Source organism: Arachis stenosperma, chromosome 3 (genome assembly GCF_014773155.1).
Source record: "Arachis stenosperma cultivar V10309 chromosome 3, arast.V10309.gnm1.PFL2, whole genome shotgun sequence".
NCBI classification, from domain to species: Eukaryota; Viridiplantae; Streptophyta; class Magnoliopsida; order Fabales; family Fabaceae; genus Arachis; species Arachis stenosperma.
In genome coordinates, this window is record NC_080379.1 from 122,285,915 (window position 1) to 122,309,078 (window position 23,164).

At 36.8% G+C, this 23,164-nt stretch overlaps 1 protein-coding gene across 1 annotated transcript; it reads right to left on the reverse strand.

The window, feature by feature from the left end:
- Positions 1-14,296: 14,296 nt before the first annotated feature.
- On the reverse strand, positions 14,297-18,989 carry LOC130969700 (peroxisomal ATPase PEX1-like). Its single transcript, XM_057895551.1, has 16 exons — positions 18,535-18,989; positions 18,166-18,287; positions 17,992-18,080; positions 17,864-17,899; positions 17,652-17,745; positions 17,260-17,302; positions 17,078-17,178; positions 16,909-16,973; positions 16,308-16,804; positions 16,145-16,232; positions 15,920-16,048; positions 15,279-15,847; positions 15,039-15,177; positions 14,895-14,963; positions 14,704-14,823; positions 14,297-14,601 (listed from the first exon to the last, which is right to left on the reverse strand). The coding sequence occupies exons 1-16, from the start codon at positions 18,750-18,752 to the stop codon at positions 14,488-14,490; spliced, it is 2,493 nt and encodes an 830-aa protein (XP_057751534.1). The 5' UTR covers positions 18,753-18,989; the 3' UTR covers positions 14,297-14,487.
- Positions 18,990-23,164: the final 4,175 nt, after the last annotated feature.

Below are 23,164 nucleotides of genomic sequence, written 5' to 3' on the forward strand. Positions count from 1 at the left end.
GAGTAATGGGACGCCTCAAAGGAAGGAAGTTCTTGAAATTGATGCTCTGAATGCCATATTGGCTCAGAACAAAATGTTAACTCAGCAAGTCAATATGATTTCTCAAAGTCTGAATGGATTGCAAAATGCATCCAACAGTACTAAAGAAGCATCTTCTGAAGAAGAAGCTTATGATCCTGAGAACCCTGCTATGGCAGAGGTGAATGAAGCCTATGGAAACACCTATAATCCCTCATGGAGAAATCATCTAAATTTTTCAGGAAAAGATCAACAAAAGCCCCAACAAGGCTTTAATAATGGTGGAAGAAACAGGTTTAGCAATAGCAAGCCTTTTCCATCATCCTCTCGGCAACAGACAGAGAATTTTGAGCAGAACCCTTTTAGCTTAGCAAACATAGTCTCTGATCTATCTAAGGCCACTCTAAGTTTCATGAATAAAACAAGGTCCTCCATTACGAATTTGGAGGCACAAGTGGACCAGCTAAGTAAAAGAGTCACTAAAACTCCTCTTAGTACTCTCCCAAGCAATAAGGAAGAGAACCCAAAAAGAGAGTGCAAGGCCATAACCTTACTTGGTGTGGCCAAATGCACAAAGGAGGGGGAGGACGTGAATCCCAGTGAGAAAGACCTCATGGGACATCCTCTGGAAAAAAAGGAGTTCCCAATTGAGGAACCTAAGGAATCTGAGGCTCACCTAGAGACCATAGAGATTCCATTGAACCTCCTTTTACCATTCATGAGCTCTGATGACTATTCATCTTCTGAAGAATGTGAAGATATTGTTGAAGGGCAAGTTGCCCAGTATTTAGGAGCAATCATGAAGCTGAATGCCAAGCTATTTGGTAATGAGACTTGGGAGGATGAGCCTCCATTGCTCATTAATGAACTGAATACCTGGGTTCAGCACACTTTACCTCAAAAGAAACAGGATCCTGGTAAATTCTTAATTCCATGTACCATAGACACCATGACCTTTGAGAAGGCTCTGTGTGACCTGGGGTCAGGCATAAACTTAATGCCACTCTCTGTAATGGAGAAACTGGGAATCTTTGAGGTACAGGCTGCCAAATTCTCATTAGAGATGGCAGACAAATCCATGAAAAAGGCTTATGGACAGGTAAAGGACGTGCTAGTAAAGGTCAAAGGCCTTTACATCCCTGCTGATTTCATAATCCTAGACACTGGGAAGGATGAGGATGAATCCATCATCCTTGGAAGACCCTTCCTAGCCACAAAAAAAGCTGCGATTAATGTGGAAAGAGGAGAGTTGGTCCTTCAACTGAATAAGGACTACCTTGTGTTTAAAACTCAAAGATCTCCCTCTGTAACCATAGAGAGGAAGCAAGAAAAGATTCTCTCACTGCTGAGTCAACCAAAGCCCCCACAGTCAAACTCTAAATTTGGTGTTGAACCCCCACATTCAAACTCTAAGTTTGGTGTTGGGAGGTCCCAACAATGCTCTGAACATTTGTGAGGCTCCATGAGAGCTCACTGTCAAGCTATTGACATTAAAGAAGTACTTATTGGGAGGCAATCCAATTTTATTTATCTATGTATTTTCTTTTTTTTTTTTAGGTTGATGATCATGTGGAGTCACAAAAACAATTGCAAAAATTCAAGAAAAATCAAAAATAGCATTAAAAACATCACACCCTGGAGGAGGAACTTACTGGCGTTTAGGGTAGCAGAATGGGCGTTTAACGCCCAGTCTGGCACCATTATGGACGTTAAACACCAAAAACAAGCACCAGACTGGCATTAAATGCCAGAAAGGCGCAACAATATGGCATTAAACGCCAGAAACAAGTTGCAGCCTGGCGTTTAACGCCAGGAAAGGAATAAAAGCTGACGTTTAATGCCAGAAATAAGCAGCAGTCTAGCGTTAAACGCCAGGATTGCACTGTAAGGGTGTTTTGCACGCCTAAAAGGAGCAGGGATGAATTCATTGACCCCTCAGGATCTGTGGACCCTACAGGATCCCCACCTACCCTACCTCTCTCTATCTCTCACTCACTAATCAAATCATACCCTCTTCCCTATATTCTCCTCACCAATCACCTTCATACCTCTTCCCCAAAAAACCCAACCCTCCCCTCACCCCTATATAAACCCCTCACTACTCCTTTATATTCACACAACACAAACACCTTTCCCCCCTCTTGGCCGAACCACTATCTCCATCCATCTCTTCCATTTTCTTCTTTTCCTCCTTCTTTCTTTCTTCTTTTGCTCGAGGACGAGCAAACCTTTTTAAGTTTGGTGTGGTAAAAGCATTGCTTTTTTATTTTTCCATAACCATTTATGGCACCTAAGGCCGGAGAAACCTCTAGAAAGAGGAAAGGGAAGGCAAAAGCTTCCACCTCCGAGTCATGGGAGATGGAGAGATTCATCTCAAAGGTCCATCAAGACCACTTCTATGAAGTTGTGGCCAAGAAGAAGGTGATCCCTGAGGTCCCTTTCATGCTCAAGAAAAATGAGTATCCGAAGATCCGACATGAGATCCAAAGAAGAGGTTGGGAAGTTCTTACCAACCCCATTCAACAAGTCAGAATCTTAATGGTTCAAGAGTTCTATGCCAATGCATGGATTACTAGGAACCATGATCAAAGTATGAACCCGAATCCAAAGAATTGGCTTACAATGGTTCGGGGAAAATACTTAGATTTCAGTCCGAAAAGTGTAAGGTTGGCATTCCACTTGCCAATTATGTAAGAAAACGCACGCCCCTACACTAGAAAGGTCAACTTTGATTAAAGGTTGGACCAAGTCCTCATGGACATATGTGTGGAAGGAGCTCAATGGAAAAGAGATTCAAGAGGCAATCTGGTTCAATTGAGAAGACCGGACCTTAAGCTTGTGGCTAGAGGATGGTTGGAGTTCATCCAACGCTCCATCATTCCCACTAGCAACCAATCTGAAGTGACTGTGGATCGGGCCATCATGATCCATAGTATCATGATTGAGGAGGAAGTGGAAGTTCATGAGATCATACCTCTAGAACTCTACATGGTGGCTGACAAGTCATCCACCTTAGCAAGATTAGCCTTTCCTCATCTCATTTGTCATCTATGCAAATTGACTGGGATTGACAAAGAAGGAGACATCCTCATTGAAGAGGACAAGCCCATCACTAAGAAAAGGATGGAGCAAACAAGAGAGCTCATTCATGGACCTCAACAAGAGTATGAGGAGGATCCTCATCAAGAAATCCCTGAGATGCCTCAAGGGATGCAATTTCCTCCACACAACTATTGGGAGCAACTCAACACCTCCTTGGAAGGCTTGAGTTACAACATGGACCAACTAAGGGTGGAGCACCAAGAGTACTCCATCATTCTCCATGAGATTAGAGAAGATCAAAGAGCTATGAGGGAGGAGAAACAAAGGCAAGGAAGAGACATAGAGGAGCTTAGGCGTTCCATTGGTTCTTCAAGAGGAAGACACCACCCACACTAAGGAGGACTCATTCCTTAATCTCCTTGTCTATTTATTTTTCTGTTTTTGGTTTTTGAGCTTCATGTTTGGCTATGTTTCGTGTCTTTATTACATGATCATTAGTGTCTAGTGTCTATGTCCTAAAGTTAAGAATAATTCCATGAATCCTTCACCTCTCTTAAATGAAAAATATGCCTAATTACAAAAGAACAAGAAGTACTTGGATTTCAAATTTTATCTTGAAATTAGTTTAATTATTTTGATGTGGTGGCAATACTTTTTGTTTTCTGAATGTATGCTTGAACAGTGCATATTTTTTATAGTGAAGTTTATGAATGTTAAATTTGTTGGCTCTTGAAAGAATGATGAACAAAGAGACATGTTATTGATAATCTGAAAAATTATGAAATTGATTCTTGAAGCAAGAAAAAGCAGTGAATAACAAAGCTTGCGAAAAAAAAGTGGCAAAAAAAGAGAAAGAAAAAGAAAAAGCAAGCAAAAAAAGCCAATAGCCCTTAAAACCAAAAGGTAAGGGTAAAAAGGATCCAAAGCTTTGAGCATAAATGGATAGGAGGGCCCAAGAAAATAAAATCCAGGCCTAAGTGGCTAAATCAAGCTGTCCCTAACCATGTGCTTGTGTCATGAAGGTCCAAGTAAAAAGCTTGAGACTGAGTGGTTAAAGTCGTGATCCAAAGCAAAAAGAGTGTGCTTAAGAACTCTGGACACCTCTAACTGGGGACTTTAGCAAAACTGAGTCACAATCTGAAAAGGTTCACCTAGTTATGTGTCTGTGGCATTTATGTATCCGGTGGTAATACTGGAAAATAAAGTGCTTAGGCCACGGCCAAGACTCATAAAGTAGCTGTGTTCCAGAATCAACATACTGAATTAGGAGAATCAATAACACTATCTAAAATTTTGAGTTCCTATAGATGCCAATCATTCTGAATTTCAAAGGATAAAGTGAGATGCCAAAACTGTTCAAAAGCAAAAAGCTACTAGCCCCGCTCATCTAATTAGGACTAAGCTTCATTGATACTGTGAGATTCATTGTATATTCTCTTCTTTTTATCCTATTTGATTTTCAGTTGCTTGGGGACAAGCAACAATTTAAGTTTGGTGTTGTGATGAGCGGATAATTTATACGCTTTTTGGCATTGTTTTTAGGTAGTTTTTAGTAGAATATAGATACTTTTTAGTATATTTTTATTATTTTTTAAGAAAATATCACATTTCTAGATTTTACTATGAGTTTGTGTGTTTTTCTATGATTTCAGGTATTTTCTGGCTGAAATTGAGGGACCTGAGCAAAAATCTAATTCAGAGGCTAACAAAGGACTACTGATGCTATTGGATTCTGACCTCCCTGCACTCGAAACGAAATTTTTGGAGCTACAGAAGTCCAAATAGTGCGCTCTCAATTGCGTTGGAAAGTAGACATCCAGGGCTTTCCAGAAATATATAATAGTTCATACTTTGCTCGAGTTTAGATAACGCAAACTGGCGTTTAATGCCAGCTTTCTGCCCTATTCTAGCGTTAAACGCCAGAAACAAGTTGCAAAGCAGAGTTAAACGCCAGAAATAAGTTACAAACTGGCGTTTAACTCCAAGGAAGACCTCTACACATGAAAGGTTCAATGCTCAGCCCAAGCACACACCAAGTGGGCCCGGAAGTAGACTTCTGCATCATTTACTCATTTCTGTAACCCTAGTAACTATAGAACTTTTTACTATTGTATTCAACGTCTTTGACCAGATCTTTGATCAGTTTTTATGCTATCTTAGACTTTTATGGAGGCTAGCCTCACGGCCATGCCTGGACCATCATCACTTATGTATTTTCAATGGTGGAGTTTCTACACACCATAGATTAAGGTGTGGAGCTCTGCTGTTCCTCGAGTATTAATGCAAAGTACTATTGTTCTTCTATTCAATTCATGCTTATTCTTATTCTAAGATATTCATTCACACACAAGAACATGACGAATGTGATGATTATGTGACACTCATCACCATTCTCACTCATGAACGTGTGATTGACAACCACTTCCCTTCTACACGAAAACAAGCTTGAATGTGTATCTCTTGGATTCCTGGTCCATGCGTTTGATTGCCTCTCCTGACAACAGAGCCTTCAATTCCTTGCGATCAGAGTCTTTGTGGTATAAGCTAGAATCAATTGGCAGCATTCTTGAGATCCGAAAAGTCTAAACCTTGTCTGTGGTATTCCGAGTAGGATCTGGGATGGGATGACTGTGACAAGCTTCAAACTCGCGACTGTAAGGCGTGGTGACAGACACAAAAGGATAGTAAATCCTATTCCTACACGATCGAGAACCGACAGATAATTAGCCCTACGTAACCCGTAGCTGGACCATTTTCACTAAGAGGATGGACAGTAGCCATTGACAACGGTGATCCTCTTACATACAGCTTGCCATAGAAAGGAGTGTGAAGGATTGGATGAAGGCAGTAGGAAAGCAGAGATTCAGAAGGGATAAAGCATCTCCATACACTTATCTGAAATTCCCACCAATGACTTACATAAGTATCTCTGTCTTTATTTTATGTTTATTTATCTTTTAAATTATTAAAACTCCATAACCATTTGAACCCGCCTGACTGAGATTTACAAGGTGACCATAGCTTGCTTCAAGCCGACAATCTTCGTGGGACCGACCCTTACTCACGTAAGGTTTATTACTTGGACGACCCAGTGCACTTGTTGGTTAGTTGTGCGAAGTTGTGAAAAAGAGTTGAGATTACAATTGTGCGTACCAAGTTGTTGGCGCCATTGAGATCACAATTTCATGCACCAATAAGCAAGCTCTAAACTAAACCTGTGAAAGAAAGGCCGGCTAGAGAGAGAGAGAGAGAGAGAGAGAGAGAGAGAGAGAGAGAGAGAGAGAGAGAGAGAGAGAGTGTGTGTGTGTGTGTGTGTGTGTGTGTGTGTGTGTGTGTGTGTGTGTGTGTGTGTGTGTGTGTGTGTGTGTGTGTGTGTGTGTGTGTGTGTGTGTGTGTGTGTGTGTGTGTGTGTGTGTGTGTGTGTGTGTGTGTGTGTGTGTGTGTGTGTGTGTGTGTGTGTGTGTGTGTGTGTGTGTGTGTGTGTGTGTGTGTGAACCCAAAAACATAAACCTAAAGATAAATATAAATCCTATTTCTCTAAGTTAACCTCCAAGAGGGACAAAAATACAAAATATACAAGGCAGATAATCTATTTATATATATACATAGACGAAATACAAACCCTAAAACCCACAATAGTTCTTCACTTCCAAAGAGTCTTCAGAAAGCTCAGAGAGGAGCCTCCCAACCTGCATATGAAAAATAACATGTATGAAATGAGAACTGGAGGTTCTCAGCATGGTAAAGGTGTCCACGTAGATAATATATAAGGTTCTCAGCATAGTAAAGGTGCCCACGCCACTGCATCTTACTGGTGCGTGAGCATCTTACTGATGCGTGAGTATCTTATACCCTTTTTCTAGTTGTTTTTACATTGTTTTTAGTTAGATTTTATTAAGTTTTAGTATGTTTTAGTGCAAAATTCACCTTTGGATACTACTTTGAGTTTTTCTTGTGTTTTTATGATTTTAGGTGAAATTCGGAACAGTTTAGAGAAGCCTGGAAGCAAGAGACGAAAAAGCTGCCAGCTCCCCCTTGGGCGCTGAACGCCCAAATTGGCGTTCAACGCCAGCAAGGGGGCTAAAGGCAGAAGCGTGCATCCTCTCTTGGGCGTTCAACACCCAAACCTGGCGTTGAACGTCGAGCTGCTGTCCATTTCACATACTATTAGGCCTCCAAAGTGGATTTAGCACCTCTTAGGCTTATCTTTTCTTGTTTTTGTAATTTCTAATTTAAAATAATATCTTTTAGGTTTAGCATTTATTTGTTATTTTTTATTATTCAAAGAGGAGATCACTTAGGTTTGAAACATTAGATCTTCTCCCATACTTTTCAGAAGTTTATTTTGTAAATTTATGAGCAACTAAACCTCCTGGTTAAGGTTAGGAGCTCTATTTATTTCTATAGATTAATGTTATTATTTGTCTATTTTAATTAATGTCTTATTCAATTCTAAGGTGTTATTTTCGTTCTTAATCTTATGAATTTGGAGTGGAACGAGAGTATGACCCCTCATTCTACATGAGTTCTTGTGATTCTCGAGAGAAATATCTCGCTTGAGCTACAGCTTGAAAACACTCCTCCTAAACTGCAATTTACTTAAGCTAATTAGATATGTGACATAAAATCCAGTTAGCTTTAGGTAATTGAGGTTTTTGTGCTGCTAAACTGGTTTTCTGAACTTCACGCTCTAATCTAAATTGAATGACCACGAGAGTGGCTTTTGATGAAGATTAGCGGAGATTAATTCGCTAAGAGATTAGGTTTTAATCACTTATGATTTGCCATAGAATGAATCATTCATTGTCAAAATAATTGGTAAGAAGTCTTAATCCGGAAAGATAAACATCTCTAAGACCTTAACTGTTTTTTCGTCATTGTTTTAATCTAGATCTGTTTATTTGCTTCCTTTACTTGCTTTCTAGTGTTTATGCATTTTACACCAACAACCATCTTTCACTATTTACCTGACTAAGTCCAACAAGATAACTATTGCTTGCTCAATCCAACAATCCTCGTGGGATCGACCCTCACTCACCTGAGGTATTACTTGGATGACCCGGTGCACTTGCCGGTGAAGTTGTGCGAGTTCTAAATTTGTGCATCATTTACCTGGTCTCATACATCTCAATCAATCTCATCATATCTCATTCAAAGTTCATAATTAGCTCAATTTTCTTTATTCTTCTTTCTCATAACCAACCTCATCATCAACCACCTCTCAACTCAGCCACATTTCATTACTATTATTATTATTATCTTCATATCTCATACAACTTCGTCACTGACCTGGAGCAAGACGAACCACAACCCTTGCTACTACCCAGGTATCTCAATCATTCACCCGAAGTAAATGGGACGGAATAAAACCCTTGCTACTACTCAGGCGTCTCAATTAATATAATTCATATTCCATATATATCATTCAATCTTATTCAATCATCACTATTATCGCATTTAACATTTTCAACACTTCTCCAATAACCAATCTCCACCTTACAACCTTCCTTAACATCAAATTATTTTATCCAATGAGTTTACCCACACTCCATAGCCTAAAACCCAACTACCAATCTTTAAATAAGAGTTGTAGAGGTTTCGAAAACCGGAGGAATATTTTAAAACTTTAAAATCTACCTTTCAAAAAAAAAAAGCAGGGTCCGCGTACATGTCACTCTGTCCGTGTACGCGATAATGCAAAAATGTCCCATCCCGTGTACGCGTTACCCTGCCGCGTACGTGGAACCTCTGGGCATAGCCCTGGCCGCATCACATGTGTGTGTCCACGTACGCGAGCATAGCAGTAAAAGTAAAAGGCTGCTAAGTCCAAATATTTAGTTTTTTTCGCACCTAACTTTGAATGTCCATAACTTTCTCTACAGAATACCAAATTCCTCAAATCTTATACCGTTTTAAAGATCTTGTAAATATCTTTAATTTAAAATAGATTTCATTCAAATCAAAATTTCAATCCTCAAATTATGGACCGCCGAAGTTGGTTAAAAATCAAGTTTTCATAAGAGTACCAAACCTTAAAGCTTTCAAAACTTTCGGTTCCAAGCCCTTCAAATTCTTACCAAAACTGCATCAATCCTCCACATTACACATATCCACCTTCATATCATAGCTACTCTACCAATTCAATCAATTCAACACATGATCCATCAATTAGTCTAATCAATTCTAACACCAATTTTCAACCAACTTCAAGAACTCATCAACATAACCAAGCTCTCATTACAACACAGATCAACAACATATATTCATCATAATACATTATCATCATCAAACACCAACATCATCAACCAACAAAATCATCATTTATCATCACACTTCTTATCACCAATACTTACCATCTCAACAATACATTCCCACATCCTTCAACTCCAATATACTCATTATTCAACAATTGCACAACATACATATCACTCATCAAATTCTCAATTTATCATCATCCTTAATAAATCATCAAAATTTATCATTTCATCAACCATCAACTACAAGCATCAATTAGCAATCCATTCTCAAATTAATTCAACATTTTTCATCAAGACCACTAACATTAACTTAATCATATATTCCAACATATCCTATGGTCCTCTAGCCTATGTTTTCACAAGACATTACATATTACCAAGGAGAAAACAAAATCATACCTTGGCCGGTTCCTCCCTAATGCTCAAACACCCCAAAATTTCTCAATTCACAATCTCCAAGCCACAATTTCCAATTCCACAAGCTCAGTCACCGAACTTCGCCTCAAACCACCAAATTGAACTCCATCATAACAAGAGGCACAATCTAAATCACACAATATCACAACAACTAACAAAGAGCTCAATAAATTCCCAATTTACAAGGGTTAGGACTTTCTTATCATTACCCACGGGTCAAATGGACAGAATCCAGTGATTATCCACTGCTAGAGTAACCCTAAACCCTCAAAATCACAAAATGTCTCAATTTTCCAAAACCTAAATTTGTGGAAAAAGGAAAAACCGAAAACTGAGCACATATATCAAATTTTTTACCAAATTTTGGGTGAGTTTTGTAGAGAATTTTGAGACAAGCGTGTAGCCACTGACAGCTCGTCAATCGGAGTTCCGGATTGAAAGTTACAAAGGTTTGAATATTTGGAAAAAAGGTTTTGTTAGGTTTTCTTTTTCTTCAAATTCCTCTGCGTGAAATTGATCTTGAGGAAGGAAGAAGGCTAAATGTCCCATTTATATGGTGGGCCTTAGGCCCGATCCAATCGGTTCGGTCCGTTTGGTCCAATTTTAAACTAAAATCTTTAAAATTAGTGTCAAAACTCATATTTTAATTATTTTTACTTCATTAAACTATAAAATTTAATTTTTTAATTTCTTTAAATAATAATTAATTTATTAGTTAATTATTTACTAATTACTTAGGATTTACAATTCATCCTCTGCACTTTCGTAGCTATCATATGAGGATGATGTGTTCAGGTTGGTACACATGTCATCTAGGTCTACAGTTTTCACATGATCCCTACTACATTCTCTACATATACTGGTTTATCTACGGGGTGATCGATCGAAATAAATGTAGAACTCATTAGCATCAGGGTTTCTCATATTATTCTCACATAACTTGTGGATTCTAGCATCCCCTGTTAACAAGTACAGACCAGACTCAATGTCATTAACAGTACTATCATATCAATATACAGCCTTATACTACTTGCACCCTAAACCTTCGAACATCTTCACCAAATCACCAAAGTTTATGAAGTCTATGTCTAGCTCAGAAAACTTCTCAACCTTACCATTGATATACACTAGATCTCCACTATTATTCCTAACAAAATTACTTCCATGGTAGAACACATGCACCACGAATGTCTTTGCCATCTACAGTAGACACAGTATATTGCAATTTTTAAATAATACTATAATAGAAACGAACAAGACATCATCTTTCTACAAATTTTCAACAAAATGCTAATATTGTGTTCTCATTACAAACAAAACATTCACATGCAAAGAATAACAACACACATACACGCAGAAGTCATATCCAGCACCAAGAGATACATACCTTGTTGGCAGACTCAAATCACAATACCAGAATGGTTTACCTACTTCCTAAGCCACAACCTTCACAACTGTATGCAAGACATTAATAGATGATTCCTCAATGATGCTTGAGTTTTTGGAGGGAAAAATTAGGACATTCTGTAATATCTTCAACTCTTAAAAGGGTTTATAGGAAATAGGATAGCTCAACAAAACGATGTATTTTTTTCTAAACACAAGGACATATTTGTCTTTATTTTTTTTAGTACATGCCACGTTGGTGCTGTAACAGACACATCGTTCCGCCACGGACACATTGGCACCACCTCAGCCATCTCCATTTTCTTTTGGAAAGGCAAATGAACTTTTGGAGAGGCAAATGAATGGAAGGATGTATTCGACTATTGTTTGCAAAAGTCAGAAGTGTATTTGTAATTAAATTTTTTGAAGAACTTATTTATCACAATTTGAAAAGGTCAAAGACCTATTTATTCTTTTCTCTTATTACTTATACAATTTGTTAAAGTATTAAAGATACATATACAACTCAACTTTAAGTGAATAAACAAAAGATAAAGAAAGAAGAAGAATAATAAAAAAAACATAGTTAATTTTTTTTTATCAAAGTCAAAATAATGATAAGGACAAATAGATATGAAAACAACATAATTTGACATATTTGCTAAATTGTTTGTATATGGAAAGTGGTTTTTCGTTTATAACCACAAAATTTTCTCTCATGTAACCTCCATATACTATTTATAAAGAGTAATTCTTCACATCCAAACAATTTTACATCCAAGTTCATTCAAGTGATTTGAGTTACGCATTTTTTTCTGTTCCCCCTCCTCTGCGCTTCTTCTTCTTCTTCTCCTCCTTTTTTTATTATTTTCAATTTCGTTACCGTCGTTATCAACACCTCTTCCTCTTCCTCCTCCTATTGGAATATCGTCTCCTTCTTTCTTTTCATCCTTCTCCTCCTCATCATCATCATCATCATCATCATCATCATCATCATCATCATCATCATCATTGTCTTCTTCTAATACGTATCGTCGTTATTGTTATCATCGAATTTGAGTTTATATAATGGACAATTTTTGGTTCATTTGGTATTATACAATTGTTTCTTTTTGAACTAATTTTCGGTTCATTCGAGACGCATCTGTTTCTGAATTTGAATTTATATAATGGACCATTTTTTGTTTATTCGATATTATACAATAGTTTCGTTTTGATAATATTTTTTGTTCATTCGATCACCACAGAGAATCAGAATCAATAACGATGTTAGTAAAATGTTGGTGTTGTTAGTGATGACGATAATGATGACGGAGAAGGAAGAAGAAAAGAAAGGAGGAGATCAAAGAAATTTAAATATAAAAAAAAAACAGGATGAGGAGAAGAAGGAGTAGGAGGAGATAGATGTGGTGGTGACAATGACGATAATGAAAAAAAGACGAAGAAGAAGAAGACGACGCCCCACAACTTAAACTAAATGACTTGGTTGCTTGATTGCAAAAACTACTTGAATGTGTAGCGAAATTTATGTATAAATAAAAAGGCTTGATTGTAATATTAGATACGTCAAATTTTACATAAAATTAATGAATTAAAATATTAAAAATAAGTAAGATCTCTTATATTTTACATAAAATTACAAAATTTTTATCATATATAAAAAAATTATAAATTTTTATATATATTTTTAAAAAAATTAAAATTTTTACAATTTAGTCATATTCAGTGATGAAATTTGAAAAAAAAATTTTGGAAGGCCAAAAATCTTAATAAAAAATTATATAATAATATTTATATTAAAATATAATTTATAAATATAATTATTTTATTTTTAAGATTAATAAGAAAGTAATTCTGATTTTGATTAGTAAAAAAGTTCGTTTAGATTAATAAGCCAAATTCATTTTAAATACAAAAATAATTTTAAAAAAGAATCGATTTTTACATAAAAAAATTAGTTTTTGCACATAAAACTTATTTTTATTTAAAAAAAACTAACTTTTTATCTAAAAATTGATTTTTCTTTTCAAAAATTGATTTTTTATTTAAATTATATAAAATTAATTATAACTTATAAATTATTTTTTAATATTTTAAAAGATCAATTTTATCTTTGATAATATTTATCTCTTAAAAGTCTCAAGATTAATTATTTTTGTTATTATTTTTATTACAAATCAAATAATATAATACAACAAAATAAAATCTTAAATTTCTAATAAAATAAAAATATCAAATTTATTAATGTAAACAGCGTTGATACTATAATAATATTAAATTTGTAAAGTTAATTTAAAAATAAAATAATGACTTTTTATTAATAATTGATATTACTACTAGATATATTATAATTTTTATTATAAAAATAAAATAATACATGAAAATATATGAGAAGCCAAATATAATTTAGTGTTAATTTTATAATAATATTTAATTTGTGTACCTCAAATGAATTGGAATTTAACTCCCAATTTTAGATATAACACACATCCATACACTCTTCACATATTTATCAATTTTTTTCTCTTTAATTGTAACTGATAGGAATTGAGTCCGAGAAATTGAGTCCGAAACCTTTGAGATGCAGAAGAGGCGGAATGCCGTATGAGTTAAGAGTCATTAAAATTATTTTAATTTAACCAAATGAATTAATTTTTTTAAATAAAATTACTAATATTTTTAAAAAATTTTGAGAAAGCCATACTCTGATTAGTCTCATTACCTCAACAAAACTTGGCCAATAGTCATTATTATTTTTATTATTATCTAAACTGTTTAGTTCTGTTTAATTTCATATCTATAAATTCTAGCTGTATCATTTTATCCAATTAACTAACCCAACAATTTTAATATGTTCTAAAAATATTTTAACATAACAAATAAAATAACTTTTATACCATTATACGTAAATATAATTAATAGATAAAATAAAATAATCCAACCATCTAATTACTTTTAATTCTTTAAGAGATCTCAAAAAATCACCTAATATTTTTTTTAAAAAAATCCTAACATACCTTAAATATAAATAATTTAATAACTGATTAAATAATAAGAAAGAATTACCGAGAGAATTAAATCTCCTAACAGAGATGCTAAAGCAAAGAGAATTGATTGGTATTTTATTTCATGAGAGGCGACCAAATGTAGGTAATATTGATTCATAGACAAGTCTTGTTTTGTTTTTAATGTATTCACTGGTAGTTTTTAAGGAGATAACAGCAGCAAGCGTCTGATCCGATCATACACTAATAATTAATAAAAATTAACAAGGGCGCGATCTGATCTTCTACAAACTGCGAAGAGAAAGTAGAGTACACTATATATGTAGAAGCAACTAACTAAGGAATGGGATGTGATGTGTTTATCAGAGAAAGTAAGTCAAGTGCTGCTGCTTTCTTGAACCGCCTTCTCCGTACAACTCGTTCCACTGCTTCAACTCGCTCATTCCAGCCCCCTCCGCCGCACAGCTAGCAGCAACCTAATAATAATAATAATAATAATAATAATAATCATCATCATCATCATCATCAAGAAGTAGGTCACAATGACCGAGACTAACTAGTGTTGCCAAGTGCGTTACCTGAGCCTTTGCCTCCTTCAAGTCCTGCATATTCAATGCCCTAAGGCTAATCACTCTTTCTTGCTTCTCTTCTCTTGCATCTTTCCCGTCTTGTGTTGTAACCGCTTTCTGCTTTTGCTCCTGTAAACACCGTTATAACAATGAACGCATAACAATTCACGACTCAAGAAATGTATTGAATTTAGAGTTACCAGAGTCTTGAGCCTCTCTTGCTGAATTAGCTCTCTCACAGGCCGATATGCAGCAGTTGTGCACAGATTCTGCGTTGACAAGTTGGTCAATCAGAATTCACAATTCAGAATTCAGAAGCAGGAGGAGGAGGAGATAGTAAAAACCTTTATATCGCTCCCAGTGTATCCTTCTGTCATAGTTGCTAGTTGCTTAAAGTCAAGTTCATCATCCACCTTCTCTTTCGCCAATAAAGTCCTCAGAATCTTCTCCCTATTCTCCACAGATGGTAGCCCCACCATAATTCTGCATTATCATAGAAATTCAAATCACTCCATCTTTTTTCCTTTTGAAACGGAAGAGCTCAACATTATAAAGTGAAGAAGAAGAGGTATTAGTTGGCATGCCTCCTTTCGAATCGCCTAATAATAGCTTCATCGAGGTCAAATGGCCTATTGGTTGCAGCAAGAACAAGGATGCGCTCCCCCGGTTTGGTCATAAGGCCATCCCAATGTGCCATAAATTCATTCTTGATTTTCCGCATGGCTTCGTGCTCCCCAACTCTAGTCCTTTGGCCAAGCATGCTATCGACCTCATCCACAAATATAATGGTTGGGGACACCTTGGCTGCAAGTGTGAATAAAGCACGAACGTTCTTCTCGTCTTCGCCAAACCATTTTGAAGTGATGGTGGACATGGACACGTTGATGAAACTTGCCCCGGCCTCCTTCGCAATGGCCTTAGCCAGCATTGTCTTGCCGGTGCCTGGAGGTCCAAATAGCAATATTCCTCTGCAAGGCTTCAAAAGGCCTCCGGTGAAGAGGTCTGGCCTTCGAAGCGGAAGCATTACCAGTTCTTGGAGGGATTCTTTCGTCTCTTCTAAGGCACCAATATCAGAGAACTTCACATCTATCTCATCTGCTGGTATCACCTCAGGTCTTATTCGCTTCTCAAACTCGTTATCCGGAGGAACTTCCTGCAATTAATTGATGAACAAAATATGCTCAAACTGAAAAGTGAGGAGAGGAGATTCATCACACACACTTACAGCAGCTTTTGATGATGCAACTGATTTTTCCCCTTCTTCCTTTGATGCTTCTGCTCCAGGCTTTTTTACAGGAGCAGCATCTTCAGACTTTGCTTCTGGTTTTGTAACACTTTCTTCCCCTTTTGGCACCTTCACGTTCGGATGACATGACCAGAACGAAGAACATCAGACACACAAATTAGTACTTGATAGGAAATTATTTCAAAATCATGTGGTAGTACCAACCTCAGATTTAACAGCTTGATCTTCCAATTTCGATGTGTTTCTTCCAATGAGTTTTCCCTTGTGGAATATACCCAAGGCATGGGATAAACTGTTTTACAAACAATAAAATAAGTAGTAAGTAAATCCAATTTAGATTCAGACAGTTTATGTAACTGCCACTCACCTATTGCAAGAAATGACAAGTTTCCCATTTCTGTACTCGAGGTCTTTGCTTTTCATCAAGTGGTAAGAAAGCGCCGAGACAATAATCTCTTCTATGTAGTTACTAAGAACCATTGTGTCAGCAACACAGATTGAATCCAAGTCTTCACAAACAAGGTCATTGGCTGCAAGCACTTCCATGATATGGTTCTTGTTATCCTGAACTTGTATCTTCTTCATATCCTCTTCCAACTGGGACTTCCAGCTGACGAGATGAGATTCATCATCAGGGGGCTTGACTTCTATGGTGTACGGGAAGAGTGAGTTAAGCCGGTCATCTACCTCTTCATAGTCATTACTAGAATCAAGAACTTGTGAACCAAGAATCAGTATTGGTCCAGATAGTTTCTTCAACATCTTTTGGAACAAGTTATATATCCTTTGTGATCTATATATCAACTTATCAACGTCACGCAGATATAGCACAATAGGGTAGGTCTTGGACACAAAAACCAGAACCTGCAGGTAAAGCATCCAATTCTCAAATCAATGTCTCCCTGGAGGATATGGTTAACTCCAAAAAAGAGCTTCTGAAATCTCCATATAGATGTAACATTCATTACCTTGTAAAGAGACTGTATAAGAAGCTTTTCATCGAAAGACCAGCTAGTTGTGCGTTTCAGAGGAGCTGAAAGGAGAATGAAGAGCATGACAAATCATAAAAGGAGAGAAAAAACGGCGCTCTCAGAATAAATATGAAATGCATATTAGTACACAATTTCTTGAAATAACCTGGATTTGTATGATTGCTTTGCAAACCAAGGGTGCTAATATTTGACGACGAAGAAGCGTTCCTGCGGAGCTTTGGAGGATTGCAAGATGCTTCAGTCCCCCTGCGGACCAAGATGCAAGTAGTCAGATATAATGTAAACAAGATACCTTGTTCTCATAATGAGTAGAATTTGTGTTCTTACATTGATTGTAGGTCCGCTCCGCTGCTCTGCCTATGTATTCTGCCTGCAATCAAATTCCGCCAGCCAGTGAAGTAGTAAGTTCAAAAGAATGAACCACTAGCATACTTGGTTAATTAATGAAATATTAAAAACTGTTGATGGTAGGGTAAGCCGCCAATCTCTAAAATCTATGTCTGAATTTCGAATAGTCTTCAAGATTGTCTGTTTTCGATTATCTAATAAATCACTTAATGGAAGTAGATTCGCTTTCCATTCATTTGAAAAGGTCTATGATCTCTTCCCAAACCAAACATGAACCTTTCAATTCAGCTCTCACACTCGATTACTTATAGGACAATTCTTCTTGCTCTCTTTTATGAGCCTATCCTCTCTTCTTCTTATTTGTATTGTACCTTTAGGTTCCTCCCTCTGTTGAAAGATTGAAAATGAGCCAAATAGGTCTGATAATCGCTCCAAGGTCGACTCTGAGGTGGATCTTTTGAAAGACTACACACCGTGTAGACAAAAGTTAGGTTCAGCCCAGTAAGAAACATCATGTTTCTCTCTGAGGATAGAAACAGAATCCTGAACAAAGCAGTAAAATGATAAACTAGGAAAGGCTTACAGATTCTTGATTTCCAAAGCCATATCTACTCTGAATCTGCAGCGATGAAATACCAATGCTTATGTACTAACGTAAGAGGGTAAGTAGAAATGAGTCAAATTGGGGAAGAAGGGAATTGATGCAGTCACCTTCAATGAAAAGTCAGTTAAATCTAAAAGAAGCAACTTGGCCTCAAAGTAATGTGCCAAAGCCTTTGCAAGCATCTGTTGATAGAGTTCTGGAAAAAGATAGAAGGGAGATGAAGATAGCCTGACAAAGATGATGACAATAAAAACACGAAACCATTTGACTCTCAAACTAACCTGCTGGCCCTGAAAGCAGAATAGTTTGGCTTGCAGGGGCAAGATTTCGAGTATACTTGGAAACCTCGGCATGCTTTAAATGGACATAAGCAGCACTTGTCAGCAAAACCCTTGTCTGCTCACTGTAATATAAATAAAAACCGCCTCAGATATATAAAGAACTCATCTCTGTTAATCATTGTCACTTATTCCGTTATTATGGTGCAGGGTTGTTAGTTATATCATCTTAAAGAAAATTAAAGAAGGGCGGTATTACAATAACGCCACGAGATGACAACATTCATTCGTGTAATATGAGGACAAAACAAACAAACAAACAAACAAACAGTGCATGACAATCAAATCTAAATAAGGGAGAAAGAGGTTTGCCTGAGATAATAAGGGAATTTATCAAAAGTGACAGTGCTTTCTCTTCCATCAACAACTTGTCGTAGCATTTCCTGCTCTATCTTCTCAGCGGTTATGGCGTTTGAGGAATATGTGGTAGCTCCCCATATTCCAACTCCTTGTCCAGAGGCCAATCCAAGTCCCACTCCCACTCCAACCCCAACACCGATCGCAGATAGCAGAATGCTTTTCTGTTCCATCACTCTGATCTTCTGATCGTTCAACTTTGTACTCTTTCTTTTTTTTTTATCGCACAGAGAAGCCTACACAAAACAAGTTTAATTTATGATTGTTGGGTGTTACGTGTTGTGATGGATAAGTAAGAAAGCGTAAGAGTGTATCATGTTGAAGAAGTAACGGTCCCGAGGCAGAGGAAGTACGGGTGGTTAACGGCGGAATGGGTGGTAGAGGCGGTTGTATATGAGTTCCCGCTTTGTGCGAAGAGTAGAGAGGAGAGCGCATTGAAGTTGGCGTCTGTTGAATATTTAAAAGAGCAAGGTTGGTGACTCATGCTTCCTCTACCTTACGTGTCACTATTCTCATATTTCGTTTTTAGTTTTTCAGATTAGATTTTTTTTTTCCATTTCAGTCAAATTCTATCCTTGTTTGGATATTCATACAATTGTTGAATTCAATTTTAACAATATTATTTTTTTCGTGACTAAACAAAAAAAAGGCAAAATCAAATTAATTAGTTAAGTTTATATTTAAATTTATTAAATATTAAAATTTATTCTATGGTTGATTCCAACTCGAGTAAATATATGTGCTAGAAGTAGTTGTTCTAGTCATACAATTTGCAACACTATTTGAATTTTTCTGAACTAAAAAGATACAGACTCTTCAATTTCGATTCATAATCTCCTGTATATGCTTTGCTAAATCCCATTTTAGAATATCATTACCAAGCATTTTTTGATTTACTAGAAAAAGAACTTCTAAACAATCTGTTTCACAAATAACCTTACGAAATCCACTATCCCAAACTAGAAGTAAACCTCTCCAAATCGCATACAATTCAGCAAAAAAAATACTGCACACTTCGACTTTCTTAGTGTAACCTTTCAACCAACATCCATCAGAATTGCGAATAATACAACCAAAACCAGTATAGCCAAAAGGAGCAAAACAACTAGCATCACAATTCAATTTAACAGAATAAACTAGAGGTGGAACCCAATGCAAACAAAGCGAAGGAGGAGACAAAGATTGATACATAGCAAAAATAGTGTGGAACTTTCTTACTGAACTACGAATCAAGCTCACCACTTTACTAGCACTCCAAAAGTCATCCGTATTAAATAAGTCATGATTCCTGCTTTTCTAGATCCACTAGATGGTAAAAAAAACATCTCCACTCCTTGTACTTCTGTAGAGCCAATCACGTAAACCCGAGTTATTTGAATACAAGCCTAAAAGGTTCTAGACCTCCTTGGCACTATGGCACTCCCGAAGACAATGAAGAATGGATTGAGAACCATTCTGACACCGAAGACAAGTGCTAGATAAACCTAAGCTACGACCTAAATGAAACCCTGCCGTCGGAATATCGTTATGAAGACTGAGCCAAATCAAGAACTTGTACTCCTCAGGAATATGCAGTCACTATACCCACAACCAATTATCACGCTCATTTCAGTCATACTTTCTTTTGGCTAGCCAACTGTATCCATTTCTAGCTGAGTAGAGTCTAAAAGATGCCACACTCCACGACCAATCCGAACTCTCTCCAGCATTCAAATCCGGATTATAAGCATTTAAACGTTGTTTGACATCTTCTAGAACGTTAAAGAAAACATCATGAAGATTCCATTGACCATCTTTTCAAACGTCTCTAATAGTAGGGTTATCAATTTTAGGAATAAGCACAATCAGAGTTTCCATGGTGCTAGGATTTAAGTACTTTCCCAAAAAAGCGCTTCGGACAATATTCCAAATCTCAATGCCTATTATCTTGCAATATTCTTTAAAAAAATAAGCTTGAAAGCCATATGGACCAGGAGCCTTAAAAGGGTTCATACTGAAAACTGTTAACTTGACTTTTACAAAAGAGATAGGATCAATTAACTTACCACAAGCCTTGGTGCTTAGAGTTAGCATCGGAAAATCCCCTAAACAATCAACATCAACCTCTTCCGTTGTACTAAAGAGATTCTTGTAAAAAGAGAGGGCTTTTTCTTGGAGAATATCTGGATCAGTAGACCAAGACTCATCTCTAACATATAATTCATGTACTCTATTATGATTTTTACGCACCAAAATCTGAAAATGAAAGAATTTAGTGTTTCTATCCCCATACTTGACCTACTGCTCTCTATATTTCTGGTATCAAAAAAGTTCTTCTTACAATAAAATCCTATTGTAATCTTCCCTCAGTTCAGCTTCTTTAATTTTCAGAGACAACACATCGGTAACCTCCAAACGCCATTGAATATGATCAATCTGATATTTCAGCTTGCTTTTTCGCACAAAAATATTTCCAAAAATCTTTGAGTTAAAGTCCAAAGAAGCTTGTTGAACCATCTTAAACCTTTCAGTAATACTTTCAAATCCTTGATTCCAAACCTTACTAATAACATGTTTATAAGAAGAGTGTATTGCCCACGCAGTTTGAAACCTAAAAAGACGAGAACCTTTCACTCTGGAGTCACCATGACAACGAACTAAAATAGGACAATGATTAGAATGAAGCCTGCTAAGAATTTCAGAATAACGCTAAAGAAACATTGTCATCCACGCCTCATTAACTAGTGCTCTATCCAACTTTTTAGCCAAGTCCCTGCCAAACTGAATTGTTCTATACCAAGTATATCTCCTACCAGTCACTTAAGATCAAAGAGTTCACAGTAATCTAAAGTAGTATCTAATAGACTAGCTATGTGAGAAGAAAAATAAGCACTCGTACTTTCGTCTGGTGCCACAATCTCATTAAAATCACCAACGGCTAGTCATGGTCCATTATGACCTGAATTAATGAACGCAAATGATTCCAAAATATACTTCTTTTTTCAGATTGAGGACTCCCATACACTACACTACAAAGCCAAATTAAGTTACTCACACTCACTTTCACTGTGATACATTGGTCAGTTTGGCCAATAATCATACAAGAAGCATTAGCAATAGAAGAGAGAAACCAAATGCCACTCTTGTGTTCTATTATAAGACCCCAAATTTTGAAAATTAAATAATAAATTATTTAAGATTTATTTTATTTATTTGGGAGCATATTTTTAGAAATTTTTGTATTAATTGAGTAATTTTTTATTATTGATTTAAAGCTTTAGTGAATTAAAAACAATGAGGATTTTATATGCACTAATTTGAATAATTAGATTTTGAACTTTGTTTTATAATTTAAAAAAAAATAATTTAATTATCTCTAATTATTAAATAAGTTCTTATTTGAAAAAATAAATTGTAAGTTGATAATTAAATAGTATTTTCATAAATATTATTATTTGATTAAATTTAATTTTAAATTATTACTTTATTACCCTAATATTATTAGAAATACCTATACTAACCCTAGCTCTTTTTTCAATTGAAATCCTAATTCTCAAATTGAAAACTCTAATCCTAAATTCAAAGTAGAAACCCTAATTCCCCTTTTCCCAAACCCAGCATTATACACCCACGTAACCCGCTCCCTCCACACTCGTTCACACCTCAATTAGCCACATTACCCACTTCTCACCGCTATTCACTCACCATCACCATTCCCTTTTTCCTTTTATCCCACCCACACCCACGCAACAAAAGAAAGAAAGAAATCAGAAAGGGAAAGAAAGGAAACAGAGGGGCTTGAGGGGAAAACAGAGATCAGAGGGAGAGTGTGACTGAATAGTGGAAGAAGAGAGGAAGGAGGATCGCCGAGCTGTGCCGCTCCCTGCGCCGGTTGCCATCGCTGCCCCCAGAGCTAGAGAAGGAGAGAAGCAAAACCGCGAAACGAGAGAGATCGACGGAGATGTTCATGCCGTTCGTCCTCGTCACTGCCATGCATTGCCGCCGCCGCCGTTAGTTCAGCTGCCATCGAGCTCGCAGCAACCGTCGCCATGGAAACTGCCACCATCATCTTCAAAGCCGCATCATCGATTAGGTTAGGGAGAGGGAGAATCGCGAGCAACCAGAGGAGGAGAAGAACGCGTGGTGGTGGGTGTTCTCTTAGCCATCGCCACCACCGGAGTCACAAACCAAGGTGGAGGAGAAAGCCATCTTTTTCGTTGCTGCTATAATCGTCTGTACTGCTGCCTGGTGCACGAAATTGCAATAACACTTTTGCAATCCCGCACAACTAACCAGCAAGTGCACTGGGTCGTCCAAGTAATACCTTGCGTGAGCAAGGGTCGATCCCACAGAGATTGTCGGCTTGAAGCAAGCTATGGTTATCTTGTAAATCTTAGTCAGGATATCAGAAATTATCAGGATTGATTGTAAAAAGCAAAAGAACATGAAATGGTTACTTGTTTTTCAGTAATGGAGAATAGGTTGAGGCTTTGGAGATGCTCCATCTTCTGAATCTCTGCTTTCCTACTGTCTTCTTCATCAAACACGCAAGGCTCCTTCCATGGCAAGCTGTATGTAGGGTTTCACCGTTGTCAGTGGCTACCTC

What these genes read in the sequence shown, in the direction of transcription:
- LOC130969700 (XM_057895551.1), bottom strand. Translation starts at nt 18,752, where the DNA reads ATGGAACAGAAAAGCATTCTGCTATCTGCGATCGGTGTTGGGGTTGGA. An exon ending in TCTGCTTTCAGGGCCAGCAG is followed by an intron (nt 18,081 to 18,165) that starts GTTAGTTTGAGA and finishes ATCTTTTTCCAG; the next exon opens with AACTCTATCAACAGATGCTT. An exon ending in ATCAAGCTGTTAAATCTGAG is followed by an intron (nt 16,049 to 16,144) that starts GTTGGTACTACC and finishes CCGAACGTGAAG; the next exon opens with GTGCCAAAAGGGGAAGAAAG.